Raw genomic sequence first — 18,558 nt, forward strand, 5'->3', positions numbered from 1 at the left:
CCTCATCTTCCTCTATTAAAAACAAAACCAAATAATTTAAATGTTTGCTCACTCTTTCAGACTGATAACAGTGCAGAAAAAAACCCTACAAAAATCCAATGAGCAATAGCAGCTTTATCTGATCAAATCAATGTGCCTCCATCCTGTCTTCACATTTGAGGGCAGCAAAAAGCTTAACCCTGCTGGCTTATTCAGTCTTCAACCTTCTTCTCCTGGAACAAGCATTCCAATTGTGGAGAGCTTCATTTCAGACTTGGGTTTTTAGGGGTTTCCCCCCGCCCCTTACCTAAATAAACCCAAAAATCTTTAACTTCATTAATAAATATATTTAGCTTTCCTCTTCTTTTCCACAAGATCAAAAGTTTAAACTTTTACAAACAGAAGAGCAAAAGTTATTCATTTATCCTCAGGAAACTGAAGGTATACTCACGGTAACACCAGTCAATTTTAATTCTTACTCAGTCAACAAATCCAACTTTACTGTTAAACTCTATGGAGCGGTACCTATTTAAACGTAGGTTGAAGTTGGCCACCTATAAAATACGCTAAAATAGAATTCCCTATTTTAACTGCACCTCGTATCGTGGTCCAAGCTGAGCATAGTCTCGTAGCTTGTCCTTATCAAGGCGAGTAGGCACTTCAATGATATCATGAGTCTGAAGCTTTATAATTTTAAGAAGAGACGTAAACATGCTTTCAGGAATTATCTGTAGAACCTTTGTAAATGAGAGAAGAAACAAACATAGTCAGCATATTCTCATTAAAAAAAAAAAATCTTCAATTAAGGAAAAGTAGTTAGAGAACAAGACAATTAAGTCTCTTCAAATGCCTACCTTTCTAACATAGGAAACCAATTCGCCAGAATAATACTGTGATACGCTGAGAAGATCAGGACTGTTTGCTTGATTGATGCGGAGAAGTGGCAAGTCAAGAGCAGAAGCAAGCTAGAAATAAAGTCAACATTTTAACTTCACATGTCTGTTTTTCTAATATAAATTGCATGCTTGAACTCTCTTGCTCTCTCAGGCTCTTAACCTACAACTCGAAACACTAGGTTCTTCCTAAGAAGCAGTGTTACAACATCAGGTTTGTCAACAGAAAAAAAAATTGTTAAAAGTCAAAAAAGTCCAACAGTCTATAATGCTATGCTCCCTTTATTCATTTTTTAAAAATCTTACCAGTTGCATGAGATACTTTTTTCAATGTAATTTTACACTCCTCCCCATGCTATTTCCCATTTTTATTTCTACAGAAAATATTTTCATCTGATGCCAGATCTTCATCATGACAGACAACGTAACTTTTGTAATTCCTTCAGCCTCCTCTGGTACATATGCAGAGGAATTCCACCTATGCACCAATGTTTCCAGCAAATAACTGTAATGAGTAAAGGCTGGATAATGAGTAAAGGCTGGATGATGAGACTTATTTGCCTAACAGCAGGAAAAACCATGCATAACTTGGTTTTCTTTTCTTTAAAATAACCTTGAGTTAATTCAATACTGTCTAAAAACTCTGGATATAGACAATGCTGGTAAAAGGAAGTTTTGACTCTCTTGTGACTTCACAGTCTTAAGACCTATTTAACAAATGCTTTGGTTGACCTGCAGCGTTCAAGTACATTCACTATTGTTCATGCTTACCTTGAGGAAAGTGGCTCTGAGTTTAGTTACCATAGATGGACTGACTCTTATGCTTTCCTGCATAATAGATGTAAAGCTGGAGTAGGAAACAAACAAAAAAAATCAGCTTCTTCCCCTGAAACTCTTATTTTCAGCTCTTAAATCATATGTTACCAGCACCAGTGTAATCTAGAAATGGCACAGGAGATCACTAAAGATCTTCACTAAAGGAGGATTTTGGTCTGAAGAGATATTGACTAGGAAAAACCTGTAAGATAAAGGGGTAGGTGGGGCAAAAGAAGAGGGCGTCAGAGAGCATTAACAGCCAAGGTACTGAAGTAGCAGCTCAGCAAAATCACACCACGGAAAACTTCTCTAACATTTGTCTTTTTGTTTGTTTTTGGTTGGAACAGGAACTCCAGTATTTTGGAGAAGACTTAATTAGACTAAAGGCTGGAGATAGAAGCTTAACAAAATTGTTACAGTTAGAACAGGACAGACAGTAAAAAGTTACAGGATCACTTAACCTGCAGCTAACAACATGACAAGGATGGCTGTTAATTCTTATTCAAGTTGATGAGAGTTAAATATACTCAACTCATAGAACAAGGCTTCAAGATTGTTTTTAAATTGGAAAGTTTATAGTATTAATAATATTTATGCATGTTATTTCCCACAAGTTTTGCAAATGATGACTGATTTAGAAGAAAAAGCTCCTGCTAAGATACCTGTCAATTAATTGCCAAGCATAAGAAAGATCACCAACTATCTGCATGGTGATCAAGACCTCTTCTTTGATGTTGATAGTTCGGATCATCTGATGGAGAAATTTGCGGGTGTCAGCCAGAAACTGGCAAACTTGCAGGTTAGTTTCCAGCTGGTGAAACTCTTGGACCTATATTTAAAAAACAAACAAACAAACCAACCCCATAAAACAACCCCTTTTTTTTCTGTTCATCTTTAAGGACAGCAATACAAATAGAATCAGTAAACTGACAAATTTCTTCAGGATGTTGTTACAGTAAGACACTTAACAAATCCTGGTCTACTTTAGACTGCGGTTAAATAATAAATTTCACAAAGTTACTTGAGGAGGTATACTGTGAAACATCATACTGAATATTCTTTTATACCCTGGAAGTAGAAGAAATGTACACATAACAAATATGGATATTTTTATTTTGCCTTTCAAATTACCCTCTCTAGTTTCAAATGAATTTATTTTCAGAATTTCTAATAAAATGAGTAATGTTGCCAAATAATGTTTAATACTGAATTCATTTATTTGAAAAACCCTACTAATCCTCAGCTGCAGGTGACATGATTTTTCATGCTATATCCCATATTTTACAATCACAAGGTCTATAAGCAAGTCCTGCTGACTGTATATATAAAACTGCAAAGATCTACAGACTTAACAATTGTTAAAATGCAGATCTGTTTTGTAACTCATCTATCGGAAATCCGTGCATGTGTATCAAATGCTATTTTTCAAAAGGACGAGGTAATTTATCTCAAAATTTCTTTGCCATACCTCCTCCAGTGCCTGTATTAGCTGCACAGTTTTTCTGCCTGCTGCGGTGGAATCATCGTAGTTTAGAGACATTATTTGCTTGGAGATTTCTCTGAACCAAGCCTGAAGATTTTCTATGTAAGAACAAGAAAAATTTAATGAAATCTTTGCATGTATGGTAAGCAACAAAGACACAGGGAACTTGCTAGTCAAAACAAAGAAACAAACAAACAAACACACACCTATACATTTAGGAGATTGTTTAAAAAGCTTTCATCTTACTCCTTCATTTCTAGTCTTTCAACATGTAGACTTGTAAAGTGGCAAATGCTCAGGTAAGTTTCACATACAACATTAAAAAAAACAACTACCAACACAAATGGGCGTTATAAAATCTATACAAAGATGATAAAGCCTGTTAAATCATAAATTTTTGTTTTATGAACTATTTTACAATGTTAATTGCCTTGGCAGTTGCAATTTCTATGTTTCAGCTACAAGCTTGCTGACTTCAAAAAGATAAAGGGAAATATTTCAGTAAGGTAATTCTGCTTTTAAGTGGAAGCAAGTGAGAAAATTGCCTGTATTCTAAGTTTTGTTGTTTTGGATTGATCACAAATGTTGCCCTTACATTGACACTTTATGCAGTGTTCCTGATCAAATGAGAGAGTGATTTACAATTCTTATTCTTATACCAGTTCAAGGAAAAAAAAAGGTATTTCAAAAAACAGAGCAAGAAATTTGGAAACAAATACAGACTCAATGCTTTTAAGTCCTTGGAGAACTTGGAGAATACCACTCAGTGCAGATGAGAAGTAAAAGGAGGTTTGAAAAAATGCTGATACAACAGAAATCCAGGTTACAACTAGAGAAAGAATGAGAGGAGAGGTTAAATCATCCCATATTTAATGGGCATCATCTTCGCACTTCTTTGTACATAGAGCACAGTAATGTGAACTCCGTTACACAAAGAAAAGTGAACTCACATTTCATAGTCTTAACTGGCGTATCTAAATAAAGTGATAAAAAATATTTAAAAAAATATGGCCATCTAAATATTAGGTACCTAAATAGGGCTTACATATGGAATATATGCAGGAAACCTAAATAAGACAGAGTGTAAGAGACCTCTGTGGCAGCTAAGGGGAAAAAAAATGAAAATTTTTCTTATTATCTGTATTAGCCTCATGTATTTTCTTTTGGTATCAGCTTAGAAATAAAAAAAAAAAATTACTTTTTTTCCCCTCACAGTTTAGTTTTTAATAATTACCATTTTTCTCCACTCTAGTAAGAGGTTTAACTCCTGAGAAGACTTCAGCAAGCTCAGTCATCCTTTCAGATCCCTCTTTTTTATAGTTCTCCCATTTTGTTTGTTTTTCTGACAGCATCTGCTTGAACATCTATTGATAAATGAAGCATTTGGTTTACAAAACTGGCAAGAAGATATACTACAATAGATGAAATAAAATACTGAAAACAGATGGAACTGACTTACAGTGACTACTACATAACTTCAAGATCTTGCCAGAATATTAAATACAAAACTAAAAACATTAAGAAATACAGCCAATGTGATGGACATACAATGACAGAAATTAACTGGATTTTAAAAAACAGTATGATGCAGATATTGTTAATTTTTAGTCACTTATAAAAATATCCAGTAATTTTTTTAGCTTAGAGATCCTAGAATACTCTCGTCTAATATTGACTTATACTTCACATAGTCATCTTGGCCTATGCAGAGAAACCCAATGCAAAAAAGCATGTGCTTGAAATTAAGCGTACTCTCATGTATTCCACCAGGTTAGTACCAGAGCATTAATGGGGAATCTTTTAGAAATGGCAGAACTTCATACATAGGTGTAGGAGTTTTCTTAGCAGCTTATGCTCAACATACATAGGCTTTTGTCTCTGTTTAAAGAAAGCCTGAAAAAGAGAAGTATGGCAGGATAAAATCTTATGCAGCTTCCTCAATAGATTTTACTATGCCTGTTATCAGGACGTTCATGCAAAACTCTGAGTAAATATAAACACGTTGGGTAAGAATGAAAACTGCCAATTATTGAGAAGACTGCAAAAGTCACTTCCAAGCAATAGTAGTTTGTAATCTTCTATAGAAAACTCACAATTAACAAATCAAAATAATCGTTCTTTATGTAAGTGGACTGTGCAGTAAATGTACCCCTACTATTCAAGTCTTCAGTTCTGTTCTGCCATCCAGGGGAAAACTCTGAAGAAGGCAGCAGCACATTACCTCTTTCAAAATGAATTCAAATTGAGCTGTATCCAGAAGAAGCTGGAAAAGGATCCTGGGATTGTACCGTGAGTCTGTGAGAATTTGATCCTTTATCTGACGGAGTCGTTTGTTATTTGGATCACAAGCTGAAAACAGAAAGACAACATTTCTCCACTGTCACAGAATTTGGCCAAGCTTTTCAATCTTTGTAAATGGACTCTTTTTTTAATAGCTTGAAAGCAAAAACATTTTGCTCTGATATGTAAGTCACCACTTGCTCTCCATTTACATGGGTCTCACCACCCTTGTACAACCCTTCCTTAGAATAGGAAATAATTAAGGTTTCTGTGGTGCTTCAGCCTTCTTAAAACTCTTCTGCTGGCTTCTGCAAATCAAATGCGAATTTAGTACACCTGACTGAGAAGCCCAGAGATCAACATTTCTGAAACCGTTACAGAAAATGCATGGAGGTGTAACAGAAGCCCTCTCACATACCAAGAAGCCTCAAAGACAGCACAAGCATTCAACCAAGAGAATGTCTAAATAAGCAAGTTTACAGACGCAAACTCATGTCAGAGACATTATTCAACAGTTTCAGTTGAATTTCAGTTCAACAGAATAAAAACCTTGGTTTTAAACTATTAATTGCTAAGATATTAAGAACTTGGCAACTGCTTTCCTTTTGGTGCTAGGTAAAACTTTCCGAATGATGTTTAAGTGATAAGGCAGAAAAAGATAAAGTTCCCAGACTTTTTCTGCAGAGCATTATTCAACAGGATCACGACTTCTTTTACTAGTTTTTGTATCTGTGTCTAGCTCGCAAGAATTAAGGAAATGCATGTGTGCCTTTTCAGACAAAGACTTTAAGAGACTGTTAGCAAAAGAACAGCTCAACAATCTATTGAAAACAGTGGATGAAACTGCTGACTTCAACAGCAGCACACACTGAACTTGCCTCGGGACATAACATGAAGCACCAGTATAGCAGGATTGACACCTCTGTAATAAAAGTATAGCGTGATGTCTCACCTGTGTCTGCAGTATGAAGCATCAGCCAGCGGATTGCTACATTGCAGTCTCGCAGGCAATTCAGCAGCTTGGGAATATTGTCCAGCACTAGCTCTTCCCTTAGACAGCCTTCTTTGAGAAACTGCTGCACCTGGGTGTGCACTCGCTCAGTGACTGCCGCATATCTGCTTGCCTTAGAATATATAAAGCTTGCATCAATATAATCCTTGCCTCAAGTGGAATACTTCATGTACAATGTGACTGTGGCTTCCAAAGAACTTTGATCTATGTTCTAGATCAAAAAAGTGCTATAAAAGTTATTACCATTACTAGTAAGCAATATCATATACTGCAACTGCATGACAAAGGATGCAAACTAAATTTTAAAGCAAAGAGCCTACACATGAAGCATAATGTTTCAAAAATGCAGACTTGTAAACTTCCTATCTCATTTATATACTCTCTAGAAACCATTCCTAAAAAATGGTACTAATATTTTATTGCCTAATGCGAAAGAACAAAACAAAAATCTATTCCAGAATGGAAATACTTGTTATGAATTAAACGTCAGTTTTCCTTAGCGAACTTCTTCCCTAAAGACTAAGGAAAATTGTCCCTAAAGACTAAGGAAAATATTCCCTAAGTTTACTAGACAATAAATAGTACAGTTCTCCTAATTAGACACTTCTGTATGTTCTTTCCTGAGCACTGAGGTCAGATTCTAAGGAGGCCTTTAGCTATCATCAGTCAACTGATTTGTTGATTAGGCAAACAATCAACCAATTCAGTATTACTCACTGTTTTTTAAGTATGGAAAAAATTATTTCACATAAAAAGAACTAACTGCATTGCATCATACAACATTCCAGTATCATTTTTTTAAATCAGATGCTTTTTCCAGATTATTGTTTATTTAATTTGGAAGACCCCATTTAAAACTGAGTGCCACACACTATCAGCAAAAATGTGTAACTTCTAAAACTGTTATCTATGAAAGACCAAACACTATAGTCACCTTAAGTCACCCCAATACTGAACAACATGGCAATGAGTGCTAGCATCTGTTCAGTCAAGTCACAACCCTGAAACTTTTAGGGGAAACAAACACTGCAAGAGGAAGTAAAACAAGCAGTACTGTGAAGACCAGATTTTGAAACTTTTAAGTATTTTTAACTCAAAGTTATGTACAAAGTTATCTACTCAAAGTACCGTACTTGAATGTAATACAAATAATTGTATGCAAGAAAAAAAGACCCATGCATTATTGATGTCATATAACACACTTGAGATGCCCACACAGCTTGAATCTTGCTAAAAATACTTAACTCTCACTTATGTACCTGCTCTTTGACATTTGAAAGATCCAGCGTGTAGTTGAGGGCAGTTTTAGCAGCTTTGTAGGGTTCCCATGCTTCTGCTAGGTTTACAGTGATTCCCATGTAAATGCTAATAACCTAAGATTGGAAGCAGAAAACAAGAAGCTTTTTTTTAAGAAAAAGACATACTTTTCATTTAGCAATATGAGTAGAAAGCGATGTGCTGTGGGTATAAATATGAGACAACTAAACCTTTTTGGTAGCTGTACTTTTTGCTCCATTACCTTTGGAAATCAAGGAGTAAGAAGACTTTGAAATAAAGGGCACACACTTAACTAGAGGCTTAGTTCTGAAAACAAGCTGACAGTTCTTTCAGTCACTATGTATGACCCTTGGCCTCTATTTTCTTCCCCCCATGAACTTATGACTTCTTTTTCATTTCCATGATGCTATGCAGGAGACTGACAAAAGCAACTGGGGAAATGACTATGTAAGGGGAAAAAATATCGGAATTAATCCTACTCTAAGAATGCCCAAAGGTCAAAATTGAAATGTAATGCATCTTCTACAGTGAACACAAACAGAAGGAAACTATGATTCCATGCTGTGATTTTTAAGGAGCAAAGAAGAAACTGATTTCAGATCCCTAGCCCAAGTTTGAGTGTGATTAAAAATACAGAATTGCGACTGACTTAGAAGTGTTTGTAAGATACTTGATTAAAAATGGAAGTCTTGGGTTACTGACAGACGAAGGATATATAGAGCTGTGGCATTATGAGCTTTGTCACACTATTGCTCCAATATTCCTCCATCCTGGAGTGATCACATCTAGGGGGACACTGTCAGCCTTTGAGATCTTCTGACAGTGTCCAAAAGGAAGCCAGTAAAGGCAAATAGGACACTGGTCTGCTGATATGAGGATCCCTCTCATATTGCTAAAGTGAAGCTCATCATTTCCTGTAGATGACAGTTCCTCAAAAGGCTACACTTCAACTGCTAACAATGATTTGAAACCAGCCTAAGAGTCCAGTATTCTGTATGATGCAGCTAACTCATCCATACTTGATCACAAGAAGATAGGTGTTGTCTTAAAATAACAGTTTGTACTATCAAGTCAAGTGAATAAAAATGCTGGCATAATCAAAAATTCACAATGTCAAGTTCTCATTTATAAAATAAGCTTGTCGTTTTTCAGAAACTGATGGGTTCTAATGTCTATTAAAATAGCCAGCTATTACAGTTTCTTCCCTCTTTTCTTCACTGTTTCACTTATGGTACAAAATAATACAATTTGAAACCAATAGAGATACACAAATTAATTTACAGATTCTTTGTTAAGTCTGATTCCCTTTGATATAGACTATCTGGGGACTCTATTGTTACATGCCAGCCTATTTCAGTAGCATTTTTTGCAGACTAGGGCTTCTGGATGGAAATCCTAAATCTCAATAATGAGACACATGGTAATTCCATTTTGATCAATGCATCTGAAAACATCTATAGAATTGCAGAGTGGCAGGTTTTGCTTCTAAGTTATTTGGATAACGGCATGGAATGAATCCTTAAACAAGTTTTCAAATAACATCAGGATGGGGGGATTTGTTAGAGAGCAAGACTGCCATCCAGAGCACCCTTGACAAGCTGGTAGAATTCACCAGCAGAAACCACATGAAGTTCAATAACAATAAATACAAAGTCCTGCACTTGGGACAAAACCAAACCCTTGCAACAGCACAATCTGGGAACTGACTGCCTACGTAACAATTCTGCAAAAAAGGACCCAAGTGTCTGGTGGACAAACTGAACATGAATTAGATATGCAGCCTTATGACAACAAAAACTAACCATACACTAGGCTATGTCAGCTACACTGTAGCCAGCAGATTGAGGGAAGTGATTATTCTCATCTAGTCAGCTCTCATGAGGTCCCATTTAGTGTCCAGATTTGGGCTCCTCAGTATGAGACAGACATGAACAAATGGGAAGGAATTGAATAGAAGGCCACTAAGACACTTACAGGGACCCACTATGAAAGTAGAAGCTGAGGGAGTTGGGTTTGCTTAAGCTGGAAGAAAGATGACTAAGGGATCTGACTGTGGTCTTCCACTACCTAAAAGGAAGTCATGAATAAGACAGAGCCAGACCCATCTCAGACGTGCACAGTGAAAAGACAAGAGGCAACAGTCACAAGCTACAACAAGGGAAATTTCAGTTTTACAGAAGGAAGAAATTCTTCACCATGAGAGTGATTAAGCACAGCGACAGGTGCCCACAGAGGCTGTAGATATTTTAGATATTTTCAAAACAACTGGACAAAGCCCAGGCAACCTTATTTAACTTTGAAGCTAGCCCTCCTTTGAGGAAAAGGCTGGACTAGAAGATGCCTATATTACCTTCCAGCTTACGTTTTTCTATGATTCACTTTACCATGATGGTATCAAGAGTGGTTGATTTAAGTATTTTAGACAATAACGGATAGTTTTAAAGGATAGCTTTCCACACTCATCCAGAGGTTTGACTCAGACTGCTTCATTCTGAACACAGTAAAATTTCCCCAGGGAAGAACCTATTCTAGTTTTAGGACATTATTATTTTCTATAATGCATGTTGTAAAAAGAAAGGCAATTGTTCCTATTACATTAAATCCAGGGAATAGTTTTAAAACAGAATTTTTTTTACCCAATTATCTGGAAAGTATTTATCCACTATCTCTCTCATTTTTGCTTGTTGAGTGTGAAGAATAGAAGGGTCAAAATACAGTATCACATAGAGCATAGCAGCCTGAGTAGCCAGGGCAGTGCTGCGGTGTTCTGGTAACGGATATGCAGAAACCTAGGAAGAGGGAACAAAACAAAACAGAACACAACATAATGCAACATAAACCACTTGCAAACATTATGGGGCACATTAAAGAGTATGGAATACAGATACTAGGAGGCAAGGAGGATATGTGGGTAAGCTGGACATGCTTACACATGCAGCATATTTACCAGATATATTTTACAGAATATAAAAGTTGACTGTGTAGACGCCTGCTAACGTTAACAGGATATAGTAAGATATTACTATACTGTAGATGAGTCAAAGGAGGGATGAACCAAAGAGCTTAAGATGAGTTGAACAGAGCAGAGTTAGAAATAAGTATTTCATAACAACTGGGTATGTTTAGTTCATCTCAGATAGAAACAAGTACCAGCAAGATCAAAAAGATTGAAATTATCAACTGAATTTTCATTTAAAAAATCTATAGGATAATACATTAAAAGACCTCCATGCTAGCAAAAAAGTTGGCATCAAAATCATATTCAACAAGACATAATGATTTGTCATTAGGAAAACAGTTCTTTGCTTTTATTTAGTAATATTCTATTTTTCTTTAATTTTCCTTGGTTATTTTATCAGGTTAAGTGTTAGTAAGAAAAATCAGGAGGCTTCTGCCCACTTCCATCAAGAATAAGCTGCAAGTATCAAAGGAGATAACACCTCAGACATAACATAATTTAGTGAAACAGGCTGTATTCGGTTTGGGTTGAGCTGAAGATTTCTATCCTACTTTTTGTACTACATTTGGAAAAAGCACATAGGTTATAATCATGCTTTGTATAGAAACATGAATGTTTTTCATTATCAACTGTAAGCACTACAAAATAAAAATCGCAAATTGTAATATTATTTTAATGCAAAGGCAATAAACCAACAATATTATATAAAAAAGAGAAAAAGTACTTTTGATACAAAATATCAGCTCATTTAAGTAAGAATGCTAGGTTAAGCACTTTACAAACTCACAAACAGAACTCACAAACACTTCAGAGTTTCCTATCATAGACATAGATTATGTCATAAAATAGGCTCTCTTCACAACTTGCTAAGTTCTTTTTTTTTGTTTCTAGAACTCTGCACAACTTAAAAAATTCTTACAGTACAGTAGTACCTGAAAAGGCATTTTTTTCCGCTTTGAAGGTTAGTTTGTCTGTCCATAGTATCCAAGTGTTTTCGAGACGGTCCCTACTTTTAAATTATTACTCCTGTCTAAAGACTTAAGCTTTTGTTTATTTCTTACAATCACTCGTTAATCTTCAAATGCTCGTTTTCTTAAACTGCTTCAGTTTTCCAGGATTCATTAAAAGTGTGCCAATAATTACAGAAATAAGATTGCTTGTCCATGCTAGAGACTGAAACCTGCTCAAAAGCAAATGCTTTGTTAAAGATCTTTCAAAGGAGTCATATTAGAAAAGACTGTAAATATAGCAGTCATTCCTCATATGTTGCTTCAATTTTTGTTCTTTTACTTTATTAATACAATTGTCATAGTTAGGAAGTGCGATATTAGCGTTTCTTTTTAAACACAGAGTCTACTAAGGGATGATCAATCTCTTTGCAGTAACTAAAAGAATGGGAATCTCCAAAGGAATTAGAGTTATTAAGAGTGGCCAATCATTTATGATTTAAAGACATTAAATAATAAAGTTGTTTTTTACTGTGAGATTGGCCAAACACTGGAGCAGGTCGCCCAGAGAGGTTCTGCAGTCTGTACCTCTGGGAGATACTCAAAACCCAACTTGATGCAGTCCTGGGCAATCTGCTCTAGCTGACCCTGCTTGAGCCAGGGGGTTTGACTAGGTGATCTCAAGAGGTTCCTTCCAACCTCTGTGATTCTGTGATTTATTTTTTTCTGGGCTTCATGGTTGAGTAACCTGAGAAACCATTTTATATTCAGTTTTAGATCCCTCTTTTATCTCACAGTAACTTACCTGGTTATAAATGTCATCTGACCGTAAGCGGCCAATAACCATGCTAATGAACGTTTCACTTATGGGTACCCTGCTGAAGTAACTCTCAGGGTAGTTTGGAGGTCTTTTAGATCCAGGTTGACTCGAGTATCCAGTGCTTCGAAGCAATTTACAGATATCATCTAAATTGGAATCAGCAGAGGATCGGGCTGCACTGTTTTACAAAAGAAAGGAACAAAAATTGACCTGTATGACCTAACCATTTCCACTTCTCCCTCCCCTTGTAGCCACACCTTTTCCTCCAAGAAAATGATCAGATACTAAGGTCTGGGAGATTTTTGATTGTTTACTCCATGAATATAAGGTTCACCATATTATAGGAGGACACTGATAAATGTCCATACCAGAATCCCAGATAAGCACACTAAGCACAAACAAAAAAATAAACTTTATTCAGGAACAGAAACAAGTAGCTTTAAATTCAGAGGAGGAGTTTTGTTCTGGGTTTTTTTTAGTTTTTCTTTTTTGCTCCCCATTTCTGAATTCCCCTTGTTGATCCACTTCTGCATTCCAGAGTTAACGAATCCTCTCATTATATACTGAGAGGCATAAACATAGTCCAAGAAGCATAGGAACAGGACACCACCTTTTTTATATGTGGGAAAGGATTTGCACTGATACCCCTTGAGATCCTAACTGTCACATAATGATGCTGTCAACCGACCCTGGAAATTCATTATTGATTTGACTAATCAAGCACTGTAACTACAAGAAGTCTAACTCGCAATACATTTGTCATCTAGATAGTCAGGACTTTTCACCAAGATTTGGTCACACATTTGGGAACCTGTGATACCTTCACAGGTGGCACTTGCAATGTTAAAGTATTAGCTGAAAGTTTATGTCAGTGGACTTCAAACTTCTATTGTGACAGCATGAAAAATCTGTTGCTCCAGTTTTGCAGCTAGACCTGCAAAACCAGCTAATGCAAGGAGTTCTACAGACATCCAGAGAGCTCTGCAGAATTATCAGAGTCTATCCACACGGTCAGACAGTCAAAAAGTTGCTGATATTTCCATTTATCTTAATTCAATAACATAGTTAACTGAATATACTGCATGTTACATCCTTTCAGCCTTGAGTGCTTCTGAAAACCAATATACATTACCTGTATCTGTAGTAGGAAACCAACATTCTTTCTCTGACTTCTCCTTCAATCTTCTGGTCAATGACCAGTAGCATGACTCCATATAAATAGAGCGCTTCACACTGTTTAGAAAAAGGAAGAACGAACGGAAGAAATCACATGAATATTATTTTGTAGGAACGTGTAAAGACAAACATGCACTGGCAAACTAACCCAACATCAACTACGTAGTCAACACAATATGAAAAATGGCGGGCTGTACATTTTTGGTCTTTGTCTTCCTACAAGTGAGTCATAGCATTTCCATGCATTCAGTAAATTTACATCTTTGTCTAGTTTGGCACTAAACTAGTTGGTTCATTTTCTACTATTACAGAGCTGTTCAATACTTACTAGAAGCTGTTTTCCATCTTCATTAAGGAGGACTGTTTCTAATGTTTGCTGAATGTAAATTCCTTCATTGAGGTCATCTAAATATCTAGGGATCATAACAAAGAGTTGGTCATTGACTATTTTGTTCTCAAATCGTATGTCCTCAGAACTCAATTGGCCAGTTTTCTCTGAAAGTCAACAGACACATCAGAACATTTCCCTAGTACAAGTAGCATGGAGTTTTTCAAAGAAGAGATGCTCTACTATGAAATAAGAGGCTAGAACTCCTAGCTAGAGCCTACCAGTTGGCAAAAGCCTCCTTCCATATCCTGACAATGTATGTGAAAGAGACTTTGTAACTTACAGTCAACATCCGCGTAAATCTTCTTCTGGATGGATAACAGCCTGAGAAGAGAGTACTGAGAAGGCTTCTACTCCAAAATTTAGTCAAACTGTCATTTTCAAATTACCTCAAAAATACCTCCTGGAAATACCATAAATTTATCTTAATTGCAATTTGGAAGGTAGAGCTAGAAATAGAGTATGTTAATCTCGATTAAGAGAAAATTTCTTCCTATTAAAGGATTTTCCAGTAACACTAGTTATTAATAAGTAATGTTAAACATTTAATCTTTTAATTAATCTTTTCATATAAGATCAGTAACAAAAACAATTCTTATGCTTAAGATTCCCTGGAACTTTTTCTTAGAGTACTTCATGAACCTTTCATATTGTTTTTTACACTTAAGAGTAGCAAACTTGAGAATATGGTAACTCCACTAAAAAATTAAGTTCAGGAAAATAATGCCAATGAAAGTTAAAGAAAAAACCCTATCTGATATTCTGTTTTGCAAGACCACGAAAAACTTAGTTTAATAATATGAAGTCTCCTTTTATTAAAAAAATCTTCAAGACAATCTCCAAGATAAAGAAGAAAAATTAGCTCTAACGTACAATTGAGGAAATGAGGTAGAGAGGTTAAATGTTTTCAAGTCATATATTAAGCTGATAAGCAACAGCAGGAGTAAAAGCTAGTGTTCGCTTCAGCAATCCAGGTTTCCAGGTGCATAGGAATATGCTTCAACAGCGAGCGTATTGGGTCTCTAAGGAAAAGGCTTCTCATTATGAACACTAAACAGTAATCTAGTCTTTAAGAAAATCCACATGTATTTAAGATACCATACCTGTTTAAATCTACAATGTATTTATGTACACTCTGAAAAGCTAGATAAAATCTCGTCAAAATTTCAATGTTGTTTTCACGAAACTCTTCATCTAAATCCAGTAACTCAGGTTTGGCTTCCAATTTGCCTTCACATGTCTCAGGCCCCTAAGAAAAGAAATTAATCTTTAGAGACAGTTTTTGACTTTGACCTCTATTTGACATCTCTTCAGTAGGACACAGAACACGTACAAGCACCACTGTGTGCACAACACCAGAATTAACATTTCTTTCTAAACCAAGGATCTGTAGTTTTCCAAGCTACTTTATGATTGAACATTGATTCCATAAAGATGAGTTTTACACTTTGTTACAATCTGCAATGATTTTAAATACAATTTATCCTACGTACCCAATGGAAAAGAATAGTTAACCCTTTGGGTAAAGCCCCAGTGCATTTGAAGCCACTGTGTGCTTTTTGTAGAGCTAACTATCTCCCTGCTGGAATTTTTTCCTTTACACATTTGATCTGATTGATTTCTCAGCTAGAAACCATAACATGGAGGCCTCACAAACAGTGGTGAGCTTAGTAGCTTCTCATACATTTAAACTGCTTAAAAGTATTAGACCTATGTGAGAATTTTTTTACAGATTCGGGACCTAATTCAGCGCTAGTCCCCCAAATTAATGCAGAAACCATGTCATTAAGAACTGTGGGGGTAAAAGGGTTGGGATGAAGAGCCTGACTTCCTTAAAGCAATGGTACAAACTTTTTTAACCATTTACCACTGTCAACATTTCTCATAACCATCATTTGGTCTTACCACCACCATCTAAATGAAAATATAATTAGTTTAATTGAAAATATTATTAACACTTAATTGAAAATATGTCATTCCACAGAACGCTTCCACAGCATGAGAACATTGCTTAAAAGGATTTAGTCAACACAAACGCCATAAAAATAACTTAAAATAGAGTTAAAATAAAATATCAAGCTTAATACCCAGCTGACAATTTTTGTGTGGTTTTAAAAATGCTCTTCTGTTCTCTTTTTATGCAAAATACCTACATAAAACAAAGTATAAAAGCAGGCCCCAAACTGCCTATGAAGTTCAAATACACAAACTAAACAGCCCGAGTTTTCAAAATCTCAAATCTCTTCTCATTAGGCATTAGGTAATTCTAAGAATCATGAACACAGGAATGGTGCTTCGCAGTGAAAATATCTGTAAATTCACTAATCTCTGCTGTGTATGTCTTTCATGGATTTTGGTGCTCTGAAAAGCAGCAGCACTGTTGTGCTTCCTTAACATTCAAAAATCTTATACTTTCAAGGATAATTGTATTTCTCACCAATTATACATATCTGCTTTTAAATTTTCAAGTAATTAGTGTAAGAAAAAGACTTTTAAGAAACACTTAGATCTAAAGGTATCTCAGAAATTATTTGTGCTCAGGGTTTTCAGTGTCCACGGCTCATAGTTAGCACTTGAAATTTACAACTCTTACTAAAAAAAAAAAAAAAAGAAAAAAAGCTCCCCTCCCGCCTTGCTTTACTATTAACACTTCTTGAACTGCACAATCTAGATAAAGTCGGATTAGACAGTCTCTGTAGTTCCTTCTTAATCATGCTGGAGAATGATAGAGGGAAATAAGTACTGCAATAAAGCTTAATTTTTTAAGGGAAACAAGGGCTTTTCATGGACACTACTCTTTGATTTATTTGTTTATTAAGCGCATGTGACAAGTCCAGTGAATGAACAATCACAGTACTGTCAAACAGGAAAGCAGAGAGCAGTTTTCATGGCTGCGAAGAATAAGCTACAGATAACCAAAGGAAGATGGGCATACTGCCCACAGTACTGCTCCAAAGGAAAACAACCAACTGCACAGGCTCAGAACCTGCTGGTGAAAGTGTAAGTTAAAGTTTCTGCAGGAAATAAATAATAATAATAATAATAGTAATATAAAAAAAAAAACAAACCAGAACCAATACTCAAATCTTATATAATCAGTATCCATCAAAGTTCACAGGCCAGATGACTCATCAAACATTTTGAAATGTGTAGCTGGAACTGCTCTTGTATGGATGCACTTAAAATTGCCTCCTCCTTGCCCTGATACTCTCAGTGCAGGTACCAGTTATACTTATATTCTGCCTAGGGGCCTAAGCACAGAACCTTCCCTAGACTGTTTCTGCTCACTGAAATGAGTAAGATGAGGCTGAGTATGGTCAGAAGCATAAAAAATACAAGACAACCCAGAAGCAGAATGTTAGCATACAAGCATATCCTGATCGCTATCTCAGTTTGGTGAATTTTTGGTAAAAACTAAGCAAGTAGGAAGTCATGACAGTCAACTCTGAAAAATGCTAATAATAAACACAATAGTCAGGAATGGCTGTTTCATAATCTGAAGCATCCTCATGCAGGACAGCAATGCTTTAAGAAGTTTAACAATAAAAGGATTTACCTTAAAATAACTGAAATCAAATATGATATCCCCATACTTCTGTTGATCAGCCTTGTCTTTTAGCCTGAAAACACCAGGAATAAATTCGGAAAGTCTCAGAAGTTCTGCAATGATGGCATTTCCACAGGAGACAATTCGAAGAATTGCCTGACCACAGAGATTGTTTTCAGCTAGAAAATCAACCATTGTGGAGCTGGACGTGACAGAGCAGCAGTCCTGCAGTCAGATTCTGATCGTTAGTCTTTAGGTTATTTGAAGAAGAAAGTCTGATGAGAAAACTAGCTGCTCCATTAATAACCTGTAAAAACAGAACCACACACATTCATCTTCATATTTTTGATAGTTTAATCTGTGGATTTTTATGCATACTCTCAAATCTTTCAATTTATGAAATCTAAATTATCCACAGCTTTGTAAAATGAAAAAAATGCACTGAATTAATCTTCAGCACATAACTGTGTTTGCCTCAATGATCAGCAATACTGAAGCAATTGAGACCACACAAGGAGATAGCAGCAAGGAAAGCAAAAACATGTTACAAGATGTGTTTACAATAGTCACTTCAAAAATACAACCAAAGTGATTGTAATAGGCTTCAGCAACAAGGAAAACTTCTATAGCAAATGGAAACGATACAGCTCTGTTCCTTTATTTATTGCTGAAGGGTTAGCTTCCGTGCTGTGGTTGCATTTCCTGGTCAGTTTTATTTAGTGACATGTTTCCTGCAAGATACAGAGTGCAGCACTGCTAAAAATAAGCTTTTATGCTTAGAAACATTTATGGGCGGTTATGAGTTGACTTTACTTTTCACCAATAACCTTCGAGACCACTGAGATATATTTAAGATGCTGTCTCTGCCCCAAAATGAGAACCAGGAGCCCGACCTTCCCGTTAGGCGAGACGCAGGGCATTGTTACTGCTGCAGCAAGCTCCTCCGCAGGGCCCAGCGCGGGCCCTAGACCCCACAGCAG

The 18,558-nt window shown here is 36.1% G+C and overlaps 1 protein-coding gene across 1 annotated transcript in view; it reads right to left on the reverse strand.

Annotated features, from left to right (window-relative positions):
- KIAA0196 (KIAA0196 ortholog) overlaps positions 1-17,884 on the reverse strand; it is a 27,355-nt gene extending 9,471 nt beyond the window's left edge. The window contains exons 1-15 of the mRNA XM_009579218.1: positions 17,588-17,884; positions 15,135-15,280; positions 13,972-14,056; positions 13,600-13,700; positions 12,453-12,645; positions 10,378-10,530; positions 7,723-7,836; positions 6,404-6,575; positions 5,393-5,520; positions 4,406-4,535; positions 3,157-3,269; positions 2,351-2,517; positions 1,644-1,719; positions 834-944; positions 576-716 (exon numbers count right to left, since the gene is read on the reverse strand). Of these exons, the coding sequence (XP_009577513.1) occupies positions 576-716; positions 834-944; positions 1,644-1,719; positions 2,351-2,517; positions 3,157-3,269; positions 4,406-4,535; positions 5,393-5,520; positions 6,404-6,575; positions 7,723-7,836; positions 10,378-10,530; positions 12,453-12,645; positions 13,600-13,700; positions 13,972-14,056; positions 15,135-15,280; positions 17,588-17,773 (2,016 nt within the window). The 5' untranslated portion in view covers positions 17,774-17,884. The remainder of the gene's footprint in view (positions 1-575; positions 717-833; positions 945-1,643; positions 1,720-2,350; positions 2,518-3,156; positions 3,270-4,405; positions 4,536-5,392; positions 5,521-6,403; positions 6,576-7,722; positions 7,837-10,377; positions 10,531-12,452; positions 12,646-13,599; positions 13,701-13,971; positions 14,057-15,134; positions 15,281-17,587) is intronic.
- Positions 17,885-18,558: the final 674 nt, after the last annotated feature.

The sequence above is a fragment of the Fulmarus glacialis genome, unplaced genomic scaffold (genome assembly GCF_000690835.1).
Source record: "Fulmarus glacialis isolate BGI_N327 unplaced genomic scaffold, ASM69083v1 scaffold9436, whole genome shotgun sequence".
Classification (NCBI taxonomy): Eukaryota; Metazoa; Chordata; class Aves; order Procellariiformes; family Procellariidae; genus Fulmarus; species Fulmarus glacialis.